General features: G+C 49.3%; 1 protein-coding gene across 2 annotated transcripts; it reads right to left on the bottom strand.

The window, feature by feature from the left end:
- Positions 1-1,552: 1,552 nt before the first annotated feature.
- CCM2L (CCM2 like scaffold protein) lies at positions 1,553-19,178 on the bottom strand. Of its 2 annotated transcripts, XM_061127033.1 has the most exons (10): positions 19,079-19,178; positions 16,539-16,706; positions 14,255-14,338; positions 13,979-14,162; positions 12,681-13,147; positions 10,029-10,164; positions 7,827-7,890; positions 5,305-5,434; positions 4,669-4,807; positions 1,553-3,555 (listed from the first exon to the last, which is right to left on the bottom strand). In XM_061127033.1, the coding sequence occupies exons 1-10, from the start codon at positions 19,106-19,108 to the stop codon at positions 3,245-3,247; spliced, it is 1,713 nt and encodes a 570-aa protein (XP_060983016.1). In that variant the 5' UTR covers positions 19,109-19,178; the 3' UTR covers positions 1,553-3,244. The 2 variants fall into 2 exon arrangements, with proteins under 2 accessions (XP_060983016.1, XP_060983017.1); XM_061127034.1 differs by lacking the exons at positions 1,553-3,555; positions 7,827-7,890 and having other exon boundaries at positions 4,705-4,807.
- Between the last annotated feature and the right edge of the window lie 873 nt (positions 19,179-20,051).

The raw sequence follows: 20,051 nt of genomic DNA, 5'->3' as shown, positions 1-20,051 counted from the left end.
TCTGGGGTGAGCCAGATATGGGTCCAAATCCCAGCTCACTGTGGATCTTGGGGTCATTCACTTCACTGCTTTGAGCTCATCCATAAAATGAAGACAAATAAATTTGAAAACATCAAAATTAAAAATTTGTTCAATGGGAAATTTGTTCAGAGCAAGGCACCACAGACCAGTGGTTCTCAGTGTGGTCCCTGAACCATTAGTATCATCTGAGTACTTGTTAAAAATGTAAGTTCTTGGACTTCCCTGGTGGTACAGTGGATAAGAATCCACCTGCCAATGCAGGAGACATGGGTTTGACTCCTGGCCTGAGAAGATTCCACATTCCGCAGAACAACTAAGCCCTTGCGCCTTGACTACTGAGCCCAAGCTCTGGAGCCCATGAGCCACAACTCTGAGCCTGTGGACTGCAACTACTGAAGCTTGAGAGGCCTGGAGCTTGTGATCCACAACATGAGAAGGCACTGCAATGAGAAGTCTGTGCACTGCAACGAAGAGCAGCCCCCATTTGCTGCAACTAGAGTAAGCCCACACCCACCAGCAAAGACCCAGTGCAGCCAAAAATAAATAAATAAATAAATTAAAAAAAACACACACAAAACACAAGTTTTTGGGGCTTCACCCAAGATCACCCAAGTTCTTGGGTGATCCAGTGGTTAAGACTTTGCCTTCCAACCAACGCACAGGGTGTGAGCTCAATCCCTCGTTGAAGAGCTAAGATCCCACAGGCCTCGTGGCCTAAAAACCCAAAACGTAAAACAGAAGCAATATTGTAAAAAATTCAATAAAGATGAAAAAAAAAAACATTAAGTAAGTAAATGCTAAAAACAAACAAACACACACAAGTTCTTGGGCCCCATCTCTGTTCTACTGAGTCAAAACTCTGGGGTGGGGATCAGCAATCCGTGTTTTAACGAGCCTTCCAGGAGATTCTGATGCATGCTAAAGTTTGGGAACCACTGCCACAAATAAACTTAATAGATGGGTAATGGACTAGGAGAAGATGTTTATAACAACAATATCCAACAAGGGATTAAAATCTAAAAGGTATAAGTTACTCCTGCAAATCAACAAGAAAAAGACAGGAAACCCAAAAGATAATGGGAAAAAGATATGAACAGATAATACTGAAGGGGAAGCCTAAATGCCGAACAAGTATAGGAGGAGGTTCTGAATCTCAGGGTTAAAAGAGAAATGCAATTTAAAGCAACATGATGTCACCTTACACCCAAATAGGCAAAAGGTTACAAAGTCAGATGATGGAAAGTTGCTGAAAATGTGGGGAGACAGTATCCTTCACACACTACTGGTGCAGCTATTCTAGTGACTTTTAGCAAAACATATATACCCTATGATCTACTCTTGGGTATAGAGCCCAAAGAAATTTTCACACAGCCCCACAAGGGTCATGCACAAAGATGTTCATCACAGTGTGGTTTATGGTAAGAGGAAATTGGAAGCAACCTGAGTGTCCATCACTGGATGCTCAGCTTGGAATATTTGCAGTGGTTGGATGTACTAAGTTAGGTTTTTACGCAGGAAGGAAACAACAGAATGAGTTTCTTACACAATACCATTTGTGTAATGTAAACACACACACAAGACATTATACATTTTATGTCCAGGGACATATATCAACACATAGAGATGGGTACCCATGGTGGGGAGGAGAAGGATTGTGGAGATGTGTAGATGAAGTTTAGGGAATATAAAACAAAGTAAAACATCAGTTCAGTTTAGTCAGTCGTGTCTGACTCTTTGCGATCCCATAGACTGCAGCACGCCAGGCTTCCCTGTCTATCACCAAATCCCAGAGCTTGCTCAAACTCATGTCCATCGAGTCGGTGATCAGAAGGGCCTTTTGTGGATCAGTTATGATGGGATAGTCATTTGCCATGAACTGATTATGAAGCAGGGAACTTGATGAATCCAAGCCCTAGTAATAATAATGATATTACTTTAACAATGGCGATAATAGTATCTACCTCATGGTAAGTACCTTGTGTCTGGCCATGTAAGGTTCTACAGATAAATTTTAGCTCTTCCAGGCAATTCTCTTGCCTCTTCTGAGGGCTTCTTTCAGCCTCTGAGCCTTTACTGAGGCTGTGCAAGTCTTGTCTTTATGCTGACTTTCCTCCCCCTCCAATTCTGTCTTCAGATTTCTTTGACTATCTGAGATACGATGGCTAATCTGCAGAATCTTTTCATTTGAACTTTGAGCATGGAGTCTTGCTGTAATAGAACTGTGAGGGGCAAGTCCTATTTTCTCCTCCCAAACTGTGAGTTCCCTGAGGGTCTTCCTATATCTCACCCTCACCTCAGTTCATGTCCCGTTGCACACAGGTAAAGACAGGTAAACTGAGTCAGAAAGTGTTCGATGTGGAAGGGAACAGCATTTATTGAACACTTATCATGTGTTAGACCTAGCACTAAGGTCTTGACCGTCAGTAATCCCTATGACCCCCTTGTGAGGTGGGTGGGGCCGACTTCCTGGCCAGAAGAGAAAATGGGAGAGGCGGAGAGGCTCGGACGCCTATCAGACAGGGAGCCTAGCCTGTCCCGCTCCAATTGCAAGATCTGAACAAGCAACTCGTTCAGAGCCTTAGGGTCGGGGCTGGGACCCAGATCATGCACCTCTGGGTCGACTCTTGGTAGAAAGAAACCTCTATTAGATCTAAAGATCTAAGTTCATCTGCAAAGGGGAGACCCTGCCTCTTAGAGTTTCAGAAAGACCCTCTGCATGATTTAGTATAGCCAGCGTGAGGTAATATCTAAGGGGAATCAGGAGACTCCCTCCAGTTTCTTCTCTAGAACCTCAGTTTCTCAAACTGTAAAATAGGAAAAGAGGTCTTCAGGCTTGGGGAATTCTTTTCTCAACCGGCCAGCAGGTGGAGCACACTCTCCACCCCTCGCTTGGCCTCCAGAAAGTTGCGGAGTCTCGAGTGTCCAGAGGCCGAACCCTCGAGAGAAGTTCGCCGCCCACCTCGGCCGGCAGAGGGAGCTGCTGAGCCCCGGTTAGAGTCCCGTCCCCTGCAGGACATTCTCGGTACTGCAGGGACCAGAGCTGGGGGGCCCGGTAGGGACAGACCCCCGCTCTCCCGCCCCCCGACCCCGGCCCCGGAGCCCCAGGTTGGGTTCTGGGGAGGGGATCCTGGGGATGGAGTAGCACAGACAAGGGCGCGTGAGACTCAGAGGCGGGGGTGCGGAGCCACCCCTTGCCCGCCCTCTGCGTGGAGGGCGGCTTAGGCTACAGGTAGTTGTCCTCGGCCGCGTCGCCCCCGCCCGGGGAGTCCCGGGCCTCTTCGTCCGTGCTTTCGTCATCGTCGGGGGCCAGCGCCTCGATGTCGTGCGTTATGTCTGTCAGCAGCCGGTGGAAGGCCTGCGCCTCCGGCCGCTGGGCGCCGTCGTAGCTGCGCACCGCAGACGCCGACGTGGAGCTCATGCTGCGCTTGATGCGGCCGAAGCTGTCGGTGAGGATGCCGCCCTCGCGGATGCCCACGCCTTCCAGGAAGCCTTCGAAGTAACCGATGTCCTGGTCCGGGATGAAGGGCCTCATCCCTGCGGGTCAGAGGACCAGGGTGATTCCTCGGGGTCGGCCCTTCCCCTCCCACCGAGGAATCACCTTCGCTGGAGGGTCAGATGCCCACCCTGCCACTCGCTGGCTGTGTGGCTTTGCACAACTCCTTGACTCTCTGAGCTGGAGAATAATGGTACAGTGCCCTGCACACATTTAAATGCTCACTGCATGTTAGCTTATTCTTCTTATCATTATTATTTCGATGGTTATATTTCTATTTATTCGTTATGTGCTGTGCTGTGCTTAGTCGCTCAGTTGTGTCCCACTCTTTGCGACCCCATGGACTCAGTAAGTACCCTCAATAAGTATTCTGAGCCTTACTGTCCTCACCTGTAAAACGGAGGTAATTGCACCTGTTCTCTCAGGCTGTGAGGATTAAATAAGGTTCTTAGCACACACTGAGCAGCCCATTTGACTTCAGTTTTACTTCTGTCACTACTTACTAGCTTTATGACTTATGTACTTTGCTTTTCTAAGCCTCAGTTTTCTCATCTGCAAAATGGAGGCAAGTCATAGTTTCAACTCTCAGAACTGAGGGCCTTCAACTAGATGATCCTTTGGCACATGGTTAACTGTCAAATACATGCTAGCTTATTAAGATGATCATTCCTGGGACTTCCCTGGTGGTCCAGTGGTTAAGGCTTGGTCTTCCAATCGAGGAGGGGGTGCAAATTCAATTCCTGGTCTGTAAGCTAATATCACACATGCCTCAGGACCAACAAAACCAAAACATAAAAGAGAAGCAATATTGTAACAAATTGAATAAAAACTTAAAAAAAAAAGGATTATCATTCCTCTTTCTGTTATCATTAGCCCTCTTTACTAGTTCTATGGCCTTGGACAAGTTCCTTAGCCTCTCTGAACTTCAGATGCCTCATGGGGTAAAATGGGAAGCATCATCCCCTCTCCCAGCTGTGCTGTGAAGGTGAAATGGTTACACGTGTGTTCTCTTTCCCAGCTCTGTGACTGTAGACAAGTCCCTTTCTCTCTCTGCACTTTGGTTTCCTTGTTTGTCTCATGGATCTCGTGATGCTGGCTTTACGGGAGGCCGAAGGGTAAAGAGTGAACACTTCCAGCCTGGGCAGGCGGCTCACCGAGCAGGAGGAACTTGCGCCGGTCTCCGTAGAGCTTCAGCAGGCCTGCGCAGTAGTCCTGGATGGGCAGCCCCAGCCGGTACTCCCGAAGCAGCAGCGCAAACTGCTGGATCTCTGGGGGCCCCAGCTTAGTCCGCAACTGTGGGTGCACCATTTGAAATTACTCCCCTGCCTAAAAGACCCAGAGCTGGGTGTATCCGGCCCAGCCCTCCTCTGAAAAGCTGGTCTCCTGGGGGACGTCCAGACCCCTTGGGCTGCATCTAAGAGTGGGATGTGGACTCAAGCTGCCTAATTTCAAATTCTGGCCCCTTTACTGACTAGCTCTGTGATCATGAGCAGATGATAACCTCTTTAACCCATGCTTTCCTCATCCACAAAGTGAGAAGAATGACAGCACTTCCCTCTCGGGTTGTTGAAAGATGAAAGGAGATCATACATTATAGGTGCTCAGAACAGGGCCTGGTATAAAGACAGTGCTCACTGCTAGCTGACATTCATTAAGGTCTTTCATGGCTGACTCCATTTACTCTCTGAACATCATACCCTGCCTTGACCTCTGAGGTCTTACACTTCAGTTATGCCCAGGATTGTTCATGATTCCTGAAATACCTGGCCACCCTGCCTGCCCCAGCCTACCGTGACCATGTAATCCTGTAACTGCTCAAGGCCCAGGCCGCTGTGGTCGCTGCTGCTGCAGTGGGAGCCATGGAAAGAAGGTGTGGACGTGCCGCTGTAACAGGCTTCAAACGTGTCCTGGGAGCTGTTGCTGCAGGAACAGAGGGAAGGGGCCTCACTCCCCCTCTCCAGCTCCTCTCCATGCGGTAGGCTGAAGGTGGGAGGGGACAGCCACCCATGTCCTGGGACTGAGCCCTCATCCTGGACCCCATTTTGGACCTCGAGGTCTCCTGTGATCTGGCCCTGCACCACCTCTCAAGCCTTGTCTCACCCTTGCTGCTTAGGCTCAGGCCACTTTGTCTTCGTGCTTTCCTGATACTCCAAGTACCTCCTCACCTCTGGGCCTTTGCACATGCTATTACCTCAGCCTGGAATGCCTCTCTTTCCCTGTTGTTTGCTCAGCTAACTCTTCCTCATCATTGGATTTTAAAAGTCACCTCCTTGGGAGAGTTCTCCCTGATCCCTCCCGACTGGGTTAGACCCTCTGTCCAATATGATCACAAAGTCTGTAAGTCTACCCACAACACGGAGGCCTTTCCAATGCCCCCGCCAAATGTCCTTTCTAGTCACTCTGTCCCTCACATCATCTGTCACAGCCTCAGTGGCCTCCTGGCTGCTCCTCAGCCTCGCCAAGCAGATCCTGCCTCAGCATCCTTGCACCTGCTGTTTCCTCTACCTGAAGTGCTCTTCCCCCTTTTATCCATCAGGTCTCAGTTCAAGTGTTGTCACCTTGGAGAGGCCCTCCTGACTCCCCAGGTGAGGCAGGGTTTTTGTAGCCACTCTCTGAGATTCTCGGTAGTGTTTCTTAATGTTGATGCTTATTGCTACTAAATGATTTTGTTGTCTCTTTGCCACACTTGCAAAGCATGCAGGAGCAGGGACCTTGATTTTCTCTGTTTGCTGAGTACCTACTATGTGCCGAGCACAGGTCTCACTCTTGCCTTGCTCCCCCTGTATCCCTAGCACACAGCACAGCACACAGGGATGCTGAGGCAGGATCCGCGTGGTGAGTCTGAGGAGCACCCAGGAGGCCACTGTGGCTGCGACAGAGGGTGTGAGGGACAGAGTGGTTAGAGAGGACATTTGGTGGGGGCATCAGAAAAGCCTCTGTGTCATGGGTAGGTACAGGGTAGGTACTCAATAAATATTGTTTAAATAAAAGTCAGCCTTGGGCTCTGCCTCCTGGTCTCTACGTTGTTCCAGAACCATCATCAATGATTAGCTCCATAGAAGCAGTGTAAGCTTAGTGTGGACTCTAAGCCTACTTGGGTTCAAACCCCAGGCCAATAACTTACTAGCTTCTTGACCTTGTGTCAAGTTACTTAACTTCTCTATTTTTCAATTTCTCTAGTTATAAAATGGGATGGTAAAAATTGGTGTCATTGTGAGAAATAGAGGCATTAGAGTTATGGACTAAGCAATAAATAAACAGTAGTTACTATAATGTTACTATGTTGATTTTTAAAATGAATTGCATTATAAAATAGTCCTTGGCACATAGCAAGTTCAAAAGTTACTCATTATCATGATTGTTGTCTCTCTAGCATACAGCAGATTGTTTAAGGACTGGCCTAAGGGTACACACTATTAGGCAAATATGTTGCTGCTAAATAGGGGGGGGGGGGGTGTAGGCATATATCACCAGCAGAGACTTCCCCTTGTCCAGCCAAAGGCTTTAGCAACAGAATTATGGTGACCAACATGTCTCACTTTCCCTGGGACTTTCCTAGTTTTAGTACTGAAAATTCCATGAACTGGGGAACCCCTAAATCCTGAGCAAACTAGGGTGGTTGGTCACCCAAAATGGAAGCCTGGACAATGTTCCCCACTGAGACTTTTTTAAAAACCCTACATTTTCCAGTCCTGCTTATAGCTAGTTGTGCCCATGAGACCACGTTCTGGCTGACAAGATGTAAGCAGAAGCCATCAGGTGGAAATTTTAGCCAAGAATTAAAGACCTGCTGTGATGGTTGGAGTTATAACCATTATTTTGGCCCATGAGGTGATTTGGGGGATGGAAGCAAGTGTTAGGGAGGCTGGAAAGATACGTCTGGGCTCTTGATGACCACAAGGCCGTGAACTCCTGGTCTACTTTATGTAAGAGAGATGGGGAGGGGGAGGAAACTCTTGTTTAAGTGGCTCTTTTTTAGAGTTTTCTATTCCATGAAGCCAAAACGAGTTTTTGGCATTAGTTGTGATTTTGACCTCTGCAGGCCAGTGAGTGTCTGGATGACTGGGGAAGAGTGGCAGGGTCCTGTGGACCTAGTTTTGGGTTCTGGCTGCCCTGTCTCTCAGGGGTTCAGATTCTATCAGCTCACCAGAGCCTCAGGCTCAGAGCCCAGTGTCTCAGCACAAATCAAAGTGGAGTCACTTTCCCCCAGCCTCTCTTGCCCACAGGGCCCCAAGAGTGCCCAGAGGAGCAGCCCAGCTCGTGCAGGGACAGAAGGGGCCAGAGTGGGGCCCCTGGCCAGGGCAGTACTCACAAGGAGCTGCAGCAGCTGAAGTCGGCGTCGTAGGCATAGGTCCCGTCAGTGCGGCAGCTCTCACCTGGGGGCAGCAGACAGAGGGTGGTCAGAGGAGGCAAAGCAGGGACCAATATCCCTGGCTCCCCGAGGCCCCAAGCTCAGCCCCACCCTGGAGTGAAGATGGCAGCTGGAGTGAGGATGGCCTTGTAAGTAATCGTACAGGAGTTAGCTTACACTGAGTGAAATGGGCAGCCACTGGAAGATTCTGACCAGGATTCCGGCCCCCACCACCAACCCAGAGACAACCTTGGCCAACCCACCTCTTCCTCCTGGCCCTCACCTTCCCCAAGGTTGGGACAACACCACCGTCCTGCCTACTCATTCATGGGGGCCTTGGGGAGAGCAAGCCAGGGAACAGTTGCAGTAGGGGCTGTAAGCCATATATGTTTGAGAGAGAGAGAGAGAAAACACCTTTGAGGGGAAGGAGGTCAAAACCATGAGGAGATAAGAGCACCAGGGACAGAGAACTTGCTCTGTACCTGACCCTGTCATCTCAGTGAATCCAGGTACTGGCCTCTCCCTGCCCATCTTGACTCACTCAGTGGCACTTCCTCAGGACACTCCCCTGACTTTCCAGGTTAGGCTGGTTTCTCATTAAACATGTTCATACTAGAGTGTGTGGTTGCATTTTACTTGTGTAACTATTTCCTTTAAAGTAGGTTCTTTTTCTTAAAAAAAAAAACCAAAAACAAAACCAGGATTTCCCTGATAGTCCAGTGGTTGGAAATCCACCTGCCGATACAAGGGACATTGGTTCGATCCCTGGTCTGGCAAGATTCCACACGCTGTGGGGGCCACTAAGACCATGCACCTTGAAGCCTGTGCTCTGCAACAAGAGACGCCATCACAATGAGAAGCGTGTGCACCACAGCTAGAGAGTAGCCCCCCACTTGCTGCAACTAGAGAAGGCCCACAAGCAGCAGTAAAGACCAGTGTGGCCAAAAGAATTATTTTTATTTATTTATTTGTGTACACCGGGTCTTCCTTGTGGCACACAGGATCTTTAGTTAAAGCATGCGAAATTTTGGTTGCAACATGTGGGATCTAGTTCTCTGGCCAGGGATTGAACCGGAACCCCTGGATCGGGAGCATAAAGTCCTAGCCATTGAACCACCAGGGAAGTCCTTGCGTAACTATTTAATTACTGTCAGCCGATTTCAGCAATGCAAGCCTCCAAGGGAGGACCATGTCTGATTTTAGTCACCAGTGCATCCTGGTGATTAGCAGGAGCCGACACTCAGGTGTTCAAGAAATATTTGTTGAATTATTTATTTGTCCATCATCCCTGGGAGAGTTGATGAACTTTCTCAGAGTCTCAATAACCACAGTTCCCACAGAGGGGAGTGCCTCCAGAAGGAAAGAGCCCACTCCCTGTTGCTGGAGCTATGCAAACAGGGACCACCCTGAGAGGGCCGTGGCTGAGGAAGTTCACTTTGGGGCCTTGAAGGCAGCATGGAGAGTGAAGCTGCTGCAGATGGAAGCTTTAGAATCAGGTGCACTTGGGTTTGAATCCTGACTCTGTCATTTGCCAGCTGTGTGACCTTGAGACATTTATTGACCACTCTGAGCCTTAATAGCCTCATCCGTTAAAACTGGGTTCATAAGCCTCAGACAGTTCTTTCATCTATTCAGAAAATACGACTTGAGTGTCTGCCCCTGGTCCTCCGCTAGGAACAGGGGACACAGTGGCAAACAGGACAGATGAGGTTGTTATGAGGATTACAAAACGTGTGGCACATTGGGTCTGTGCTTGGCACATAGCTGGTGCTCAACAAATCTCTATTGGTTTCATTTTCATTCCAGCCCTTGACAGCATTCAAGGACCAGTCTTGAAATCTTGGTTTTGACCTAGAGTCCTAGTAGGGCTAGATGGCTCAGTAAACAGACAATGCCCCTGGAACACCAAAATACAAAAGGAGAGACAGTTCACCTCTAAAGGGCTTATTATAAAGCTAGGCTTGAGGTCATTATGAAATTGGGCATTTTATTTTAGCTATTTATTGGGGGTACACTGTAATTGCTGTAGAAGTCAGGACCCCTAAAGGCTTTTGTTGGCCCCAGTCTTGGGACATATCACCCCCCACCCCGCCCCTGACCCCCACCTCCTCTGGCCTTTCGGGATGATTCACAGGAAGGTTGGCCAGGAATCGGAATACTCACTGCGGCTACAGAGCCACGGCCGTTCAGGAGTGGATGTGTAGTGGTAGCCGGCCCGGTCCACACACTCAATGCTCTGGTCCCCGTAGATGATCTGGAAGACTTGACAGATGAGGGCGCAGGACTCCTCGGCAGCATCCTTGTCCAGAGAGGAGGATAGAGCTCAGTCCTTCTTCCGTGATCAGGATGCCCCTGCTTCCTGAAAACGCAGTGTGAGCAGGCACACGGGGCACACACGCAACTATGGGTGACTTTAGATCCACTATGAGGTCATTTCCCATCAAAATTATATAGCCATGCTCTGGGTGGCTTTTAAAGAAATAGCCACTTACTGGTCTTTATAGAATCCCGTGACAACTGTAACTCTTGTGCTCTGAAAAGTACACACATGTACCCCCAATTTATGGGAGAATTATGGGCCTTCCTGAAGCTTATGCTAAATTAAACATTAGCATGCTTATGCTAAATTCAATTAAGTTTACACGTAGGAAGCTGAAGCCCAGAGACATAAAGTGATTAGCCAGGACTAGAACCCTGGTCTCCTAATACCTAGTAAGAGGAGGAAGAATTAAAGGTATGAAAATGTTAGGCTCAACATAGTTACTGTGCCATAGTTAGATGTGAGCTTCCTGGCACCCAGGGCAAAAATGGAAGGAGGATGAATATATAAGCTTCAGTCCCTGATAGAAGGAAGGCATTTAGGTTCTTGGATAAGATTTTTTTGAGATGGCAAATTTGAAGAGGAATTTGCCTCTTTGATTTACCTATTTAAGTAAGAGATACAGAAAGACAACTAATGAAGAGTCCATCTTCATGAAGTTGTTTCTTATTTTGTGCTTCTGAAAGAGTCAGCCCAAGGTGTAAATTAAAATGTAACCTCAGGACAGGAATTTTGGGATGAGGGAGTGAAACTGTCATTAAACCAGGGTTGATCCTTTTTTTTTTTTTTTTTTTTTTTTTTAGGGTTGATCCTTATAATAACCCTATCAAATGGACAGAGAAGAGGGGATCCTTATTTTATGAGAGTGGATAAGTGACTCACCTAGGCTCACATAGCAGGCTCATGGCTTTGGTTAATATTGGCACGCAGGTTTTTTGACTCTTAACTCCTGTACCCTTCTTGGGACCATGATGCCTCAGATTGGAGGCCAGAGGCTCAGATACTCCCGGAAAACAAGCCTTATTTATTTACTCATTCTACAAATTATTACTTATTTCCACTGTGTGGCAGGCACCGGGATGGGTTCTGGGGTCTCAGAGGTGAATTGGGTAAAGCCTAAAGCCCTCACAGCATAGTGGGATAAACAGGGCACACCGGTACCTATGCCGAGAATTGACTTTCTTGGCTCTTTGCCCTGCTGCTTCCTTCTCTCTTCCACATTTCAGTTTAAAAGGTACAAACTCTCTTTCCCTCTGAAAAATGAATCTCCTTCCTCCTTATCACTACAAGTTGCCTGTTTTTTTCTTGGTCCCCATCACAACATATTGTAATGTATTACAAACTAATCAATCTACTCAATATATTTATTGAGCAGCTAGGAAATGGCAACTCACTCCAGTATTCTTGCCTGGAGAATTCCATGGACAGAGGAGCCTGGTGGGCTACAGTCCATGGGGTTGCAGAGAGTCGGACATGACTGAAGCGACTTAGCATGAACACACACATATGCCAGGCACTTTTCTGGGTGCCAAGGATAAATGAGAAAGTGTCTCAAGTCAGCTCCATAGCCTGAGTTTACTGGTTACTATCCCCCTTTCTTTCTAAAGAGGCACCGTGTCTATTTTGTTCACCACATGGGATTTATATATAGGGGGAGTTCAAGACCCTGGGTCAGAGAAAAAGCTTACAAGTCTCAGGGTTTGAAGGTGTCTGCTAGACACTGAGTTCCCTAAGGGAGGACACTAATTATGTCTTATTCATTTCTGTATCCATGGCACCTAGACCAATGCCTAGCAGAAGCTGGTACTCAATGAACATGGTCAAATAAATAAAAGCAAGGGTGAATGTGCTGGATAGAGGGTGGGGCAAGAATGGCGGGAAATCTTATGCTTTGGGTGATGACCATTGTTACCAAGAGTACAGGCTCTGAACTTTTGGGTCCCAGTGTTGAAATCACAGCCTGCTTCCTGCGTGACCTTGCACAAGTTGCTTAGCCTCTGTGTCTGTTTCCTTCTCTGTAGAATAGGAATGATGGTAATATTTGCCTCTAGGGGTTAACGTGAGAACAAAATGATTAATGCTGGTTTCCTGTCTGGCACAGGTCGGGCACTCAATTCTTGCTGGTGATTACTGTCCTCATGATTGTTACTGTGGTAGTGCGGAGACTGACGACTTTGGGGAAAGAGGAGGGCTGGAGGAGAGATTAGATCAAGTCTGGGCCATTTTGAGCTTTCATCCCTCCGGGACAAGTAAGGGGGAGGTGTCCTTGAGGTGTCCGGGAACTGGAGGGTAGAAGTCTTTTGCCTTTACAGGCACACAGTACCTGAAATCCTGGATAGTAGGGCCAAAGGAGGGAGATGAAAAGGGGCGGGGGGACGGGGCAGTGGGGGCGGAGTATTCGGGGAGTGGGGCCGGAGGGCTGGGGGAGGTGGGGGCGGGGGTGAACACGCGCCCTGGAGGCAGGGTGCAGGGGCGCAGGGTGCCCTCGGGCTCACCCTGTTGGCCACAGCCAGAATGACCAGGTTGCAGTAGGCGTCGGGGCTGGGGTCCTGCGGGTCGAGCGGGTTGGGGCCCGGGTGGCGCCGCTCCCAGCTGCCACCGCCGCCGCCCGCCTGCCTCCGCTCCCAGCTGCCGCCTGGCTTGCCCGCGCCGCCGCCGCCGCCGGCGTGCCGCCGCTCCCAGCTGCCGCTGAACGTCTGCCGCCGCTCCCAGCTCCCCGACGCCCGCGCCCCGGCGCGCTGGCGCTCCAGGCTGCCGCCGCCGCCTCCGCCGCCTCCAGCCCGGGCCTCGGCGCCTGCGCCCCCGCCCCACGCCATCCGCCAGTCCAGGCTGCAGATGGTGTGGCGCCGCTCGGTGGTGCCCACCCGCCGCTTCTCGGGCGCCACGCCCGGCGGGCCCGGGTCGCGCCCCGCCCCGCCGGGGCTGGCGTCTACGCCGGCTGGCACCGGGTCCACGCCCAGACCTAGGAGAGGTCGGGTGGCCGTCAGAGCAGGAGATCCTTGCTAAGCGCCCCCTCTCCCGAGGCCAGCTGGGGGTCCTGACCCGCCGCTGCGGGATGGGGGTTTGGGAGTGAGTCCCCCGGCCCCTGTGCTCAGGCCGCAGCCCTGGCTTCGAAGTCTGGAGACCCGACCCCGCCTCATTCCGGGTCCCTGCCTTTGGACCCCGCCCCACCCTCAGGCTCCACCCCTGACCTGGCCGTTCCCACCCATCCCACCCTATCCAGACGCCCCTCGCCTCGGACCCTGCCGTCTGGTCTGAGTAGTGGTCAGGCTATCGCCTCCCTCTTTACTGTTAACTCTGGCCCTGTTCTTGGTTTCGGGAACTTCTCCTCGAGCCCAAGCTTCCCTTCAGCCCCGCCCCTCGCCTCAGGCCCCGCCCCTAGCTTGGCAGGGTCTCACACCTCCCACCTGGTATCTCAGTCGCGAGCTCCGCCCCCCAGTGTAGGGCTCCGCCCCTAAATGAGACTCCGCCTCTTGCCCCAGGTACCCTCCTAGCCTCAGAGCTTTAGTACCCATTAATCACGCCTTCAGGCCTCAGAATTCTGGCTTCTCCATCATTTCCGAGATGGTGGGTCAGGCCGCCCTCCTTCAAGCCTCAACACTGGGCTCCCTCTTCTTGCAAACAGCCGTGCCCTATCCCTAGTCTCGGGGTAGTTTGGTCAGGTCTTTCCATCACCCCATTCCCCAACCTCAGGCCCCGCTCCCGCCCCAGGCCACGCCCATTCCTAGGTGTCAAGCCCGTTCTCTACCCCTTCCCCTCCCCGCCCTGCCCCGCCAGGCCCCGCCCACCGTACCGGTCTTCAGCACCAGCAGGTGCAGAGCGTCGTCCTGCAGGTAGGAGGCGGCGGCAATCTCGTGCGTGGGGATACGCAAGATAAGCTCCTCGTTGTCGCGCCAGGTGAGCAGCAGGCAGCGGGCCGACAGGCTCAGGATGCTGTCCTGCTCCGCTGTGGTCTTCAGCGGCAGCTCCTTCAGCTGCTGCGGGGTGGGTCGGATCTCCTGAGTCCCGGTGGCCACGGGTGGGAAACGTAGGGGACCAGACCCTGTCCTCCCCTCTCCCGGCGCCTCACCCTGGCCGTGTCCAGCAGCTGCAGGAGCTCGTCCCGGCTGGAAGGGTTCAGTGAGGAGGTGACCCAGGTGAGGTGGCCCAGGAACTGTATAGAAATGGGACGGGGGTGGGGGTGGTGGGAGAAGGGCAGAGAGAGGTCACCTTGAAGCCGCGGAGGACCCTGACCTCACTGACACCGTGAGGGTAGACTGAGATAGAAATACCTGAATTAATAATAATGGCTTGGTAATAACTGTTATTAAAGCAATCCTAGGAGCCATAGTTCTGCGAGTTTTATGCACTCATTCATCCTTACTTTGAGGATGAGAAAACTAAAGCACAGTCAAAATAAATAACCTGCCCACTATTATCTATAATAAAAGGGTGGAGCTGGACTCCACACACCAGAACCCACACTCTCACTGCTAGCTTATTTTTGCTAAAATAAGCTTATTTAATGAGCATACAGTTATTTAACTATGGCAGAAGCAAAGGTCACTGTAATAGCTTGAAAGAACAGGCCACTTGTAATTTCCCACATGGCCTGAGTGGCTCCTGTTCACCCCAAGCACCTGTGTCAACAGGTCAGAAGGTCACTGGCCTTCTTTATGATCTTGTTGCAGAAATTAAGTGGGAAGGGAAGAATATTGTATCAAGTTCGTATATTTTGACAGAAAAATAAGTAAATAAATCATTCATTCTTACTTATAGCTTAATGTTATCACACTTAAATGTCATTAAGTGTAAGAATCAACTTTTTTCATCATTTTTAGTTTTGTTCTTACAAGTGAATTCTACCAATCATACCATTTCTTTTATTCTCTATAAAGCTTCAGTCCTCAGTTTTTTAAGTGGAATTGTTAGCTTGTCCATTTATAGCGTTGCCAGATAAAATACAAGATGCCAATTAAATGTGGTTTTCATGTAAATAACTAATTTTTTAGTTTGTTTTTAAAGTAATTTTAGTCTTATGTAACATTGGGGATATATTAATATGAAAAAATACTCATTGCCTACCTGAAATTCAAATTTTTAATAAAAACTTTATTGAAGTATAATTGATTTACAATACTTCAGGTATACAGTCAAGTGATTCAGCTGTATACATATATAATATATATATTCTTTTTCATATTCTTTTCCATCATAGATTATTACAAAATATCAACTATATTTCCCTGTGTTATACAATATGTCCTTGTTGTTTATCTATTTTATATATAGTAGTGTGTGTATGTTAATCTCAAACTCCTAATTTATCCCTCCCCCTACCAAAATTTAAATTTAACTGGGTGCCTGTTTTTGCTAAATCTGGCACTCCTACCCCCATATCGATCTTCACTGGGTAATGAGGATTCTCCACTGCTCCTTCATGGTGTGCATGAAATAGAAGTAAAGCCCTTGAGTTGGCCCAAGTCCCTGTGACTTGCAGAACTGGCTTCCTTTAATCTGGATACCATCCAAGTAGCAGTAATGTCACTGCAGTAAAATCTCACAAGACGGACTGGCTTTTCAGTGCACAGGGCACCTTCCCATCTGCTCTGCCCTTGGGGTAGACTTTGAGCCCCATGTTGAGATGGGAACATTGAAGCCGAGCAGATGGAGGTCACTTGCTGAGGGTTCCCAGCATAATACACGTGCAAGGCTGGGTTGACTCCAGGTCTCTTTCCCCTAAGCCTCCCCTGTGTAAACGAGGCTGGTCATAGGCTGGTGGGCAGGAGAGGTAAAGTCTTTCCTAATGGGGTCCAGAACACGCCACCCTAAAATATGGCACCTCAGCACACTGACTATTTTAAGCTGAAGGAGTCAGAGGAAAGGACAGAAACAGGAAGGTCATTCAGAATTCCCCTACATCATCCTTCTTCCCTGAAAGCAGGAGATAAGTCTCCCTGGTGAAAGGTACCCTCTTTTCAGAGTACCAGCAGGAAGGGAGACCTCCTTATCACCAGAGACAGGGAACTGAGGGCCGAGAAGTCTGTATAAACAAACTTTGTTCCTCCTTTACCATATACTACCCCTACTCCGAACCCCTCTGCCTTGTCAATTCTTCACAGATTTATTGTTTCTTTGTCAAAATGTATAAAAGATTCCTGCTCTAGTCACTTCTCAGGGTCTTCCATTCTCTCCCTGAACGTTCTCATGTACATGTGAAAATTTAATAAAATGTGCATGCTTTTTTCCAGTTAATCTTTGTTCAGTTTAAATTTCAGACCCAGCCAGGGACCCTAAGAGGGTTGAGGGAAACGTTCCCCCTAATCTGTTGTCCCCATATCCTTCCCACCCCTCCCCTCTCTTCCCACGCATACCTTGACCTCTTTCTCCAGATAGTCACAGAGCAGAATCTGAGGGTCGATGAGGTAGTCGGGGGGATAGAGGGGCATCGAGTGCAGGGGACGGCGGCTCACACTGCTCCGACAGGCTGCCCGGCGTGCAGCCTTGGGGAACACCAGCCTCCGGATGGGGGACACAAAGCCCTGGAGGAGGCAAGGGCATGGGGGTAAAAGCAGTAATAATAGCCACTGACTTGGTCTTCTCCAGCACCAGCACTTAGACGCAGCCTTTTACTTGTATTATCTAATTGAATTCTGACAAAAACACTGCAGGGAGGGGCAGGTTACCTCTGTGATTTCCATTTTACAGATGGAGAAACTGAGCCTCAGAGAGAGCTAGTAAGGTTACCAGCTAGTGGCTGTAGAACCAATAGTTCATCCTGGGCAGTCTGGCTCCAAACCTTCATTCTAAATACCCAGAGGAGGGAGTTTGGGGGAGAATGGATACATGTCTATGTATGGCTGAGTCCCTTTGCCGTTTGCCTGAAACTATCACAACATTGTTAATTGGCTAACCCCAATATAAAATTAAAAGTTTAAAAAAATAAACACCCAGGTGACAGTAGGAACCTACCCAGGCTGGGTCAAGTACAGAAAAATATTAACATCCAGTCTGGCTGAATGGTAGGTGCATAGGTATTTATTAAGCTATTTTCTGTGCTTTCCTCAATATTAGAAATGCTTGATTTCTAATTAGCATAATCCAGTGGGCACCTGCATAAAAATGGCCTGGATCTAGATTGAAGGAGCAAATTCTAGGGCCTCAACCCAGCCCAACAGAATTTAAACTCCCGGGAAAGTGTGAGCACTGATCTAGAACAGTGGTTCTCAGTGTGTGGTTCCTGGGTCTCCACCACCAGCAGTAGCAGCATCTCCTGGGAATTTAAGAGAAATGTACATTCTTGTGCTCCATCCCAGACCTATTGGATCAGAAACTGGAATGAGACCCCCACGATCTGTGTTTTAACAAGCACCCCAGGTGATTCTGATGCCCAATTCAAGTTTTACAATCAGTATCATGGAGCCTGGATTAAATACAAGGAAGCTCTGAGGAATGAGATCAAGCAGTCTGGGAACAGGCATTCCAAGAAGAGGGCACAGCATGTGCAAAACCCTGGGGGCTGCAAGGGCTGGATGAGCACAAGTCTGGAGAAGATGTATTATAGCCATTTTGCTGTAGCCAAATGATGAGATGAACAAGTCGTAGAGGGCTTAAATGTTGGCTGTGGAGCCAGGACTTTATCCCATCTACGGGAGTATGTGTGTATGCCTGAGTGGACCGGGCAAGTAATTGTTTTGTCTGTGGCCCTGAATGGTCCAGCCTTGCCCACTTCTCCAACTTCATCTCACTGCCCCTCACTCCTGTTCTCTGGTTCTAGGGCCATCTTTCAGTTCTTCCTACGTGCTATATTCCTTCCTCCCATGGAGGGCCTTTGCACACACTGTTTCCCTGCCTGAAACACTCTTTCCTACCCCCTTTCCTTCCACCTGTCAGCTCAGGCTGACCAGTCTAAGGTTTAACATTCTCCCAGCACTGCATATAGAGCCTTTTGTGCAATTTTACATTAATTGCTTAAAAAAAAAAAATTAATAGCTGTCTCCCCCACTAGGCTGTGAGCTCCAGGGAGGGAGCAGGGACCTTGTCTGACTTTGCTCACAGTGCATCATCACCAGCACCAGGCATGGTGTGTGGCACATAATATGTACTGAATAAATATCTGTAGAAGGAAGGAACAAAGAAGCAACAAGCATCTATGTCTTGGCTCCCTTCGGAGCCCTCATAATTCACATGGGAGCCTTTTCAAACAGTTGGATCTTGGTTTCCTGGAGGAGGAGGGCTTGGTGGGGATGGGGGTGGGAGTTGGAAGCCCAGAGGCTTCCTGGACCTCAAAGACAAACAGGTGAGATGCCCAGAGAACCAGACTAGAAAATTTCTGAGAGTCAGGAAGAAGTAAAGATCTAGGGGGTTGGGGAGTGACCCTCGGGCTGAGGCCTTTGGAGCAGAACTGGTCCCTGTATAAAGATGGGGAGAGGGCAGGCTCAGCTAGAACCTGGCAGGAGGAGGAGGTAGGTGTCCCAAGCCCAGATAGGCCACCTTATAGCACAGACTTGCCCTGTCTGAGGTCCTTCTCTCTGATGAGGCAAGGAGCAGGGGAATGGGTTTGCTGGGTGTCCGTTTTTCTGTCTGTCCTTCAGTCTGAGAAACTTCCTGAGGAACACCAGGGAAGCAGGTTGGGAGTATCTCCCAGACTAATCTGGCTGGCTGGATTTTCCTGGAAGGTACCTGTCCGTCTGTTTTTTCCTGGGATGGCAGAGGCCACTAAGAGCAGGGAGACTGGTTAGAGACTTTGAGCCCAAATGTCTGGCTGCCCAAGGGTGGAGAGGAAGGTCTTTCCAAATAAGAAGAAAGGTGCTCCTGACGCCACTCACTGCCCATCACCCCACCCCCAGGCTTCTCATTTCTCTAACTCTGGGGACACTTCTCTACCCCAAGCCCTTTCCAAACCCCCACCTACCTTTTTCCCTTTCTTGACTTCATATTCCATGGTGAAGCGTCCCCTCCGCTCCTGCCACCCTCCTGGCCACCCCTCCACCTTCTCCCCCCACGCAGTTCCTTTGTTCTTTTTCCTGCCTGGTCGGAAACTCCACCAGCCCCAGAGTTCCTGCCCCTCCCGTCTGATAGTGAGCGGCCGGGTGAGGGGTGGATGAAGGATGCAGCCTTGGGACCCTCCAGCTGGACAGTGGAAGCCCAGTCAGAGCAACAGACCAGGGAGAAAACCCCAAGATCTCCAGCCCGCAGGCTTGCTACTAAGCGGGTTTGGGAAGTGACTACGGCTGGGAAGAGTCCTCTGAATTTAGAGGCAGAAAATCCCAGATCCCACCCCCACTCCTGCCACTGACCTTGCTGTGTGACCTTGGCAAGGCAGGTGAGTTCCCCTTTTCACAGCCTGTTTCCCCCTCCCTTTTATAAATTAGGGGTAAACATTGCCTTCCTCTCTAGGCTGCTGAGGTGAGAAAAAAAATGAAAGAGTGGGTGGGCAAATGCTTCATAAACTATGGAATATTGTGTAAAAGCAAGTTATGATTTTAAGAATTAATCATTATCAATATTAAGGGAGGCAGTATGCATGGGCTTCAGAGATAGGCCACTTGAGTTTGAATCCTGGTTTTACCACTTACTAGGGTTATGACCTTGGGTCTGTAACCTCTTGTGCCTCCATTTCCCCATTTGTAAAATGGGCACAATGCCAGCCTGACCCTTAGAGTGACCTTGTAAGAATTAAACTCACTTAGAAAAACACGTGAAGTACTCAATAAACATTAACTCTTCACCTATCTGTGTGTCTGTGTGTTCTGGGCTGTTTTACTGTCTCTTGAGAGAATAATAGTAGGGAAACAGGGCTCACTTTGTGGTTCTGGACTGAGCCCTTTATGTATTTCATCTCATTTATTCTTCCCAATATTGGTGTACCATTATTATATGTGTTG

Source organism: Dama dama, chromosome 23, assembly GCF_033118175.1.
Source record: "Dama dama isolate Ldn47 chromosome 23, ASM3311817v1, whole genome shotgun sequence".
NCBI classification, from domain to species: domain Eukaryota; kingdom Metazoa; phylum Chordata; class Mammalia; order Artiodactyla; family Cervidae; genus Dama; species Dama dama.
The sequence above is the reverse complement of the archived record's forward strand: the minus strand, read 5'-3'. Positions and strand labels throughout refer to the sequence as shown.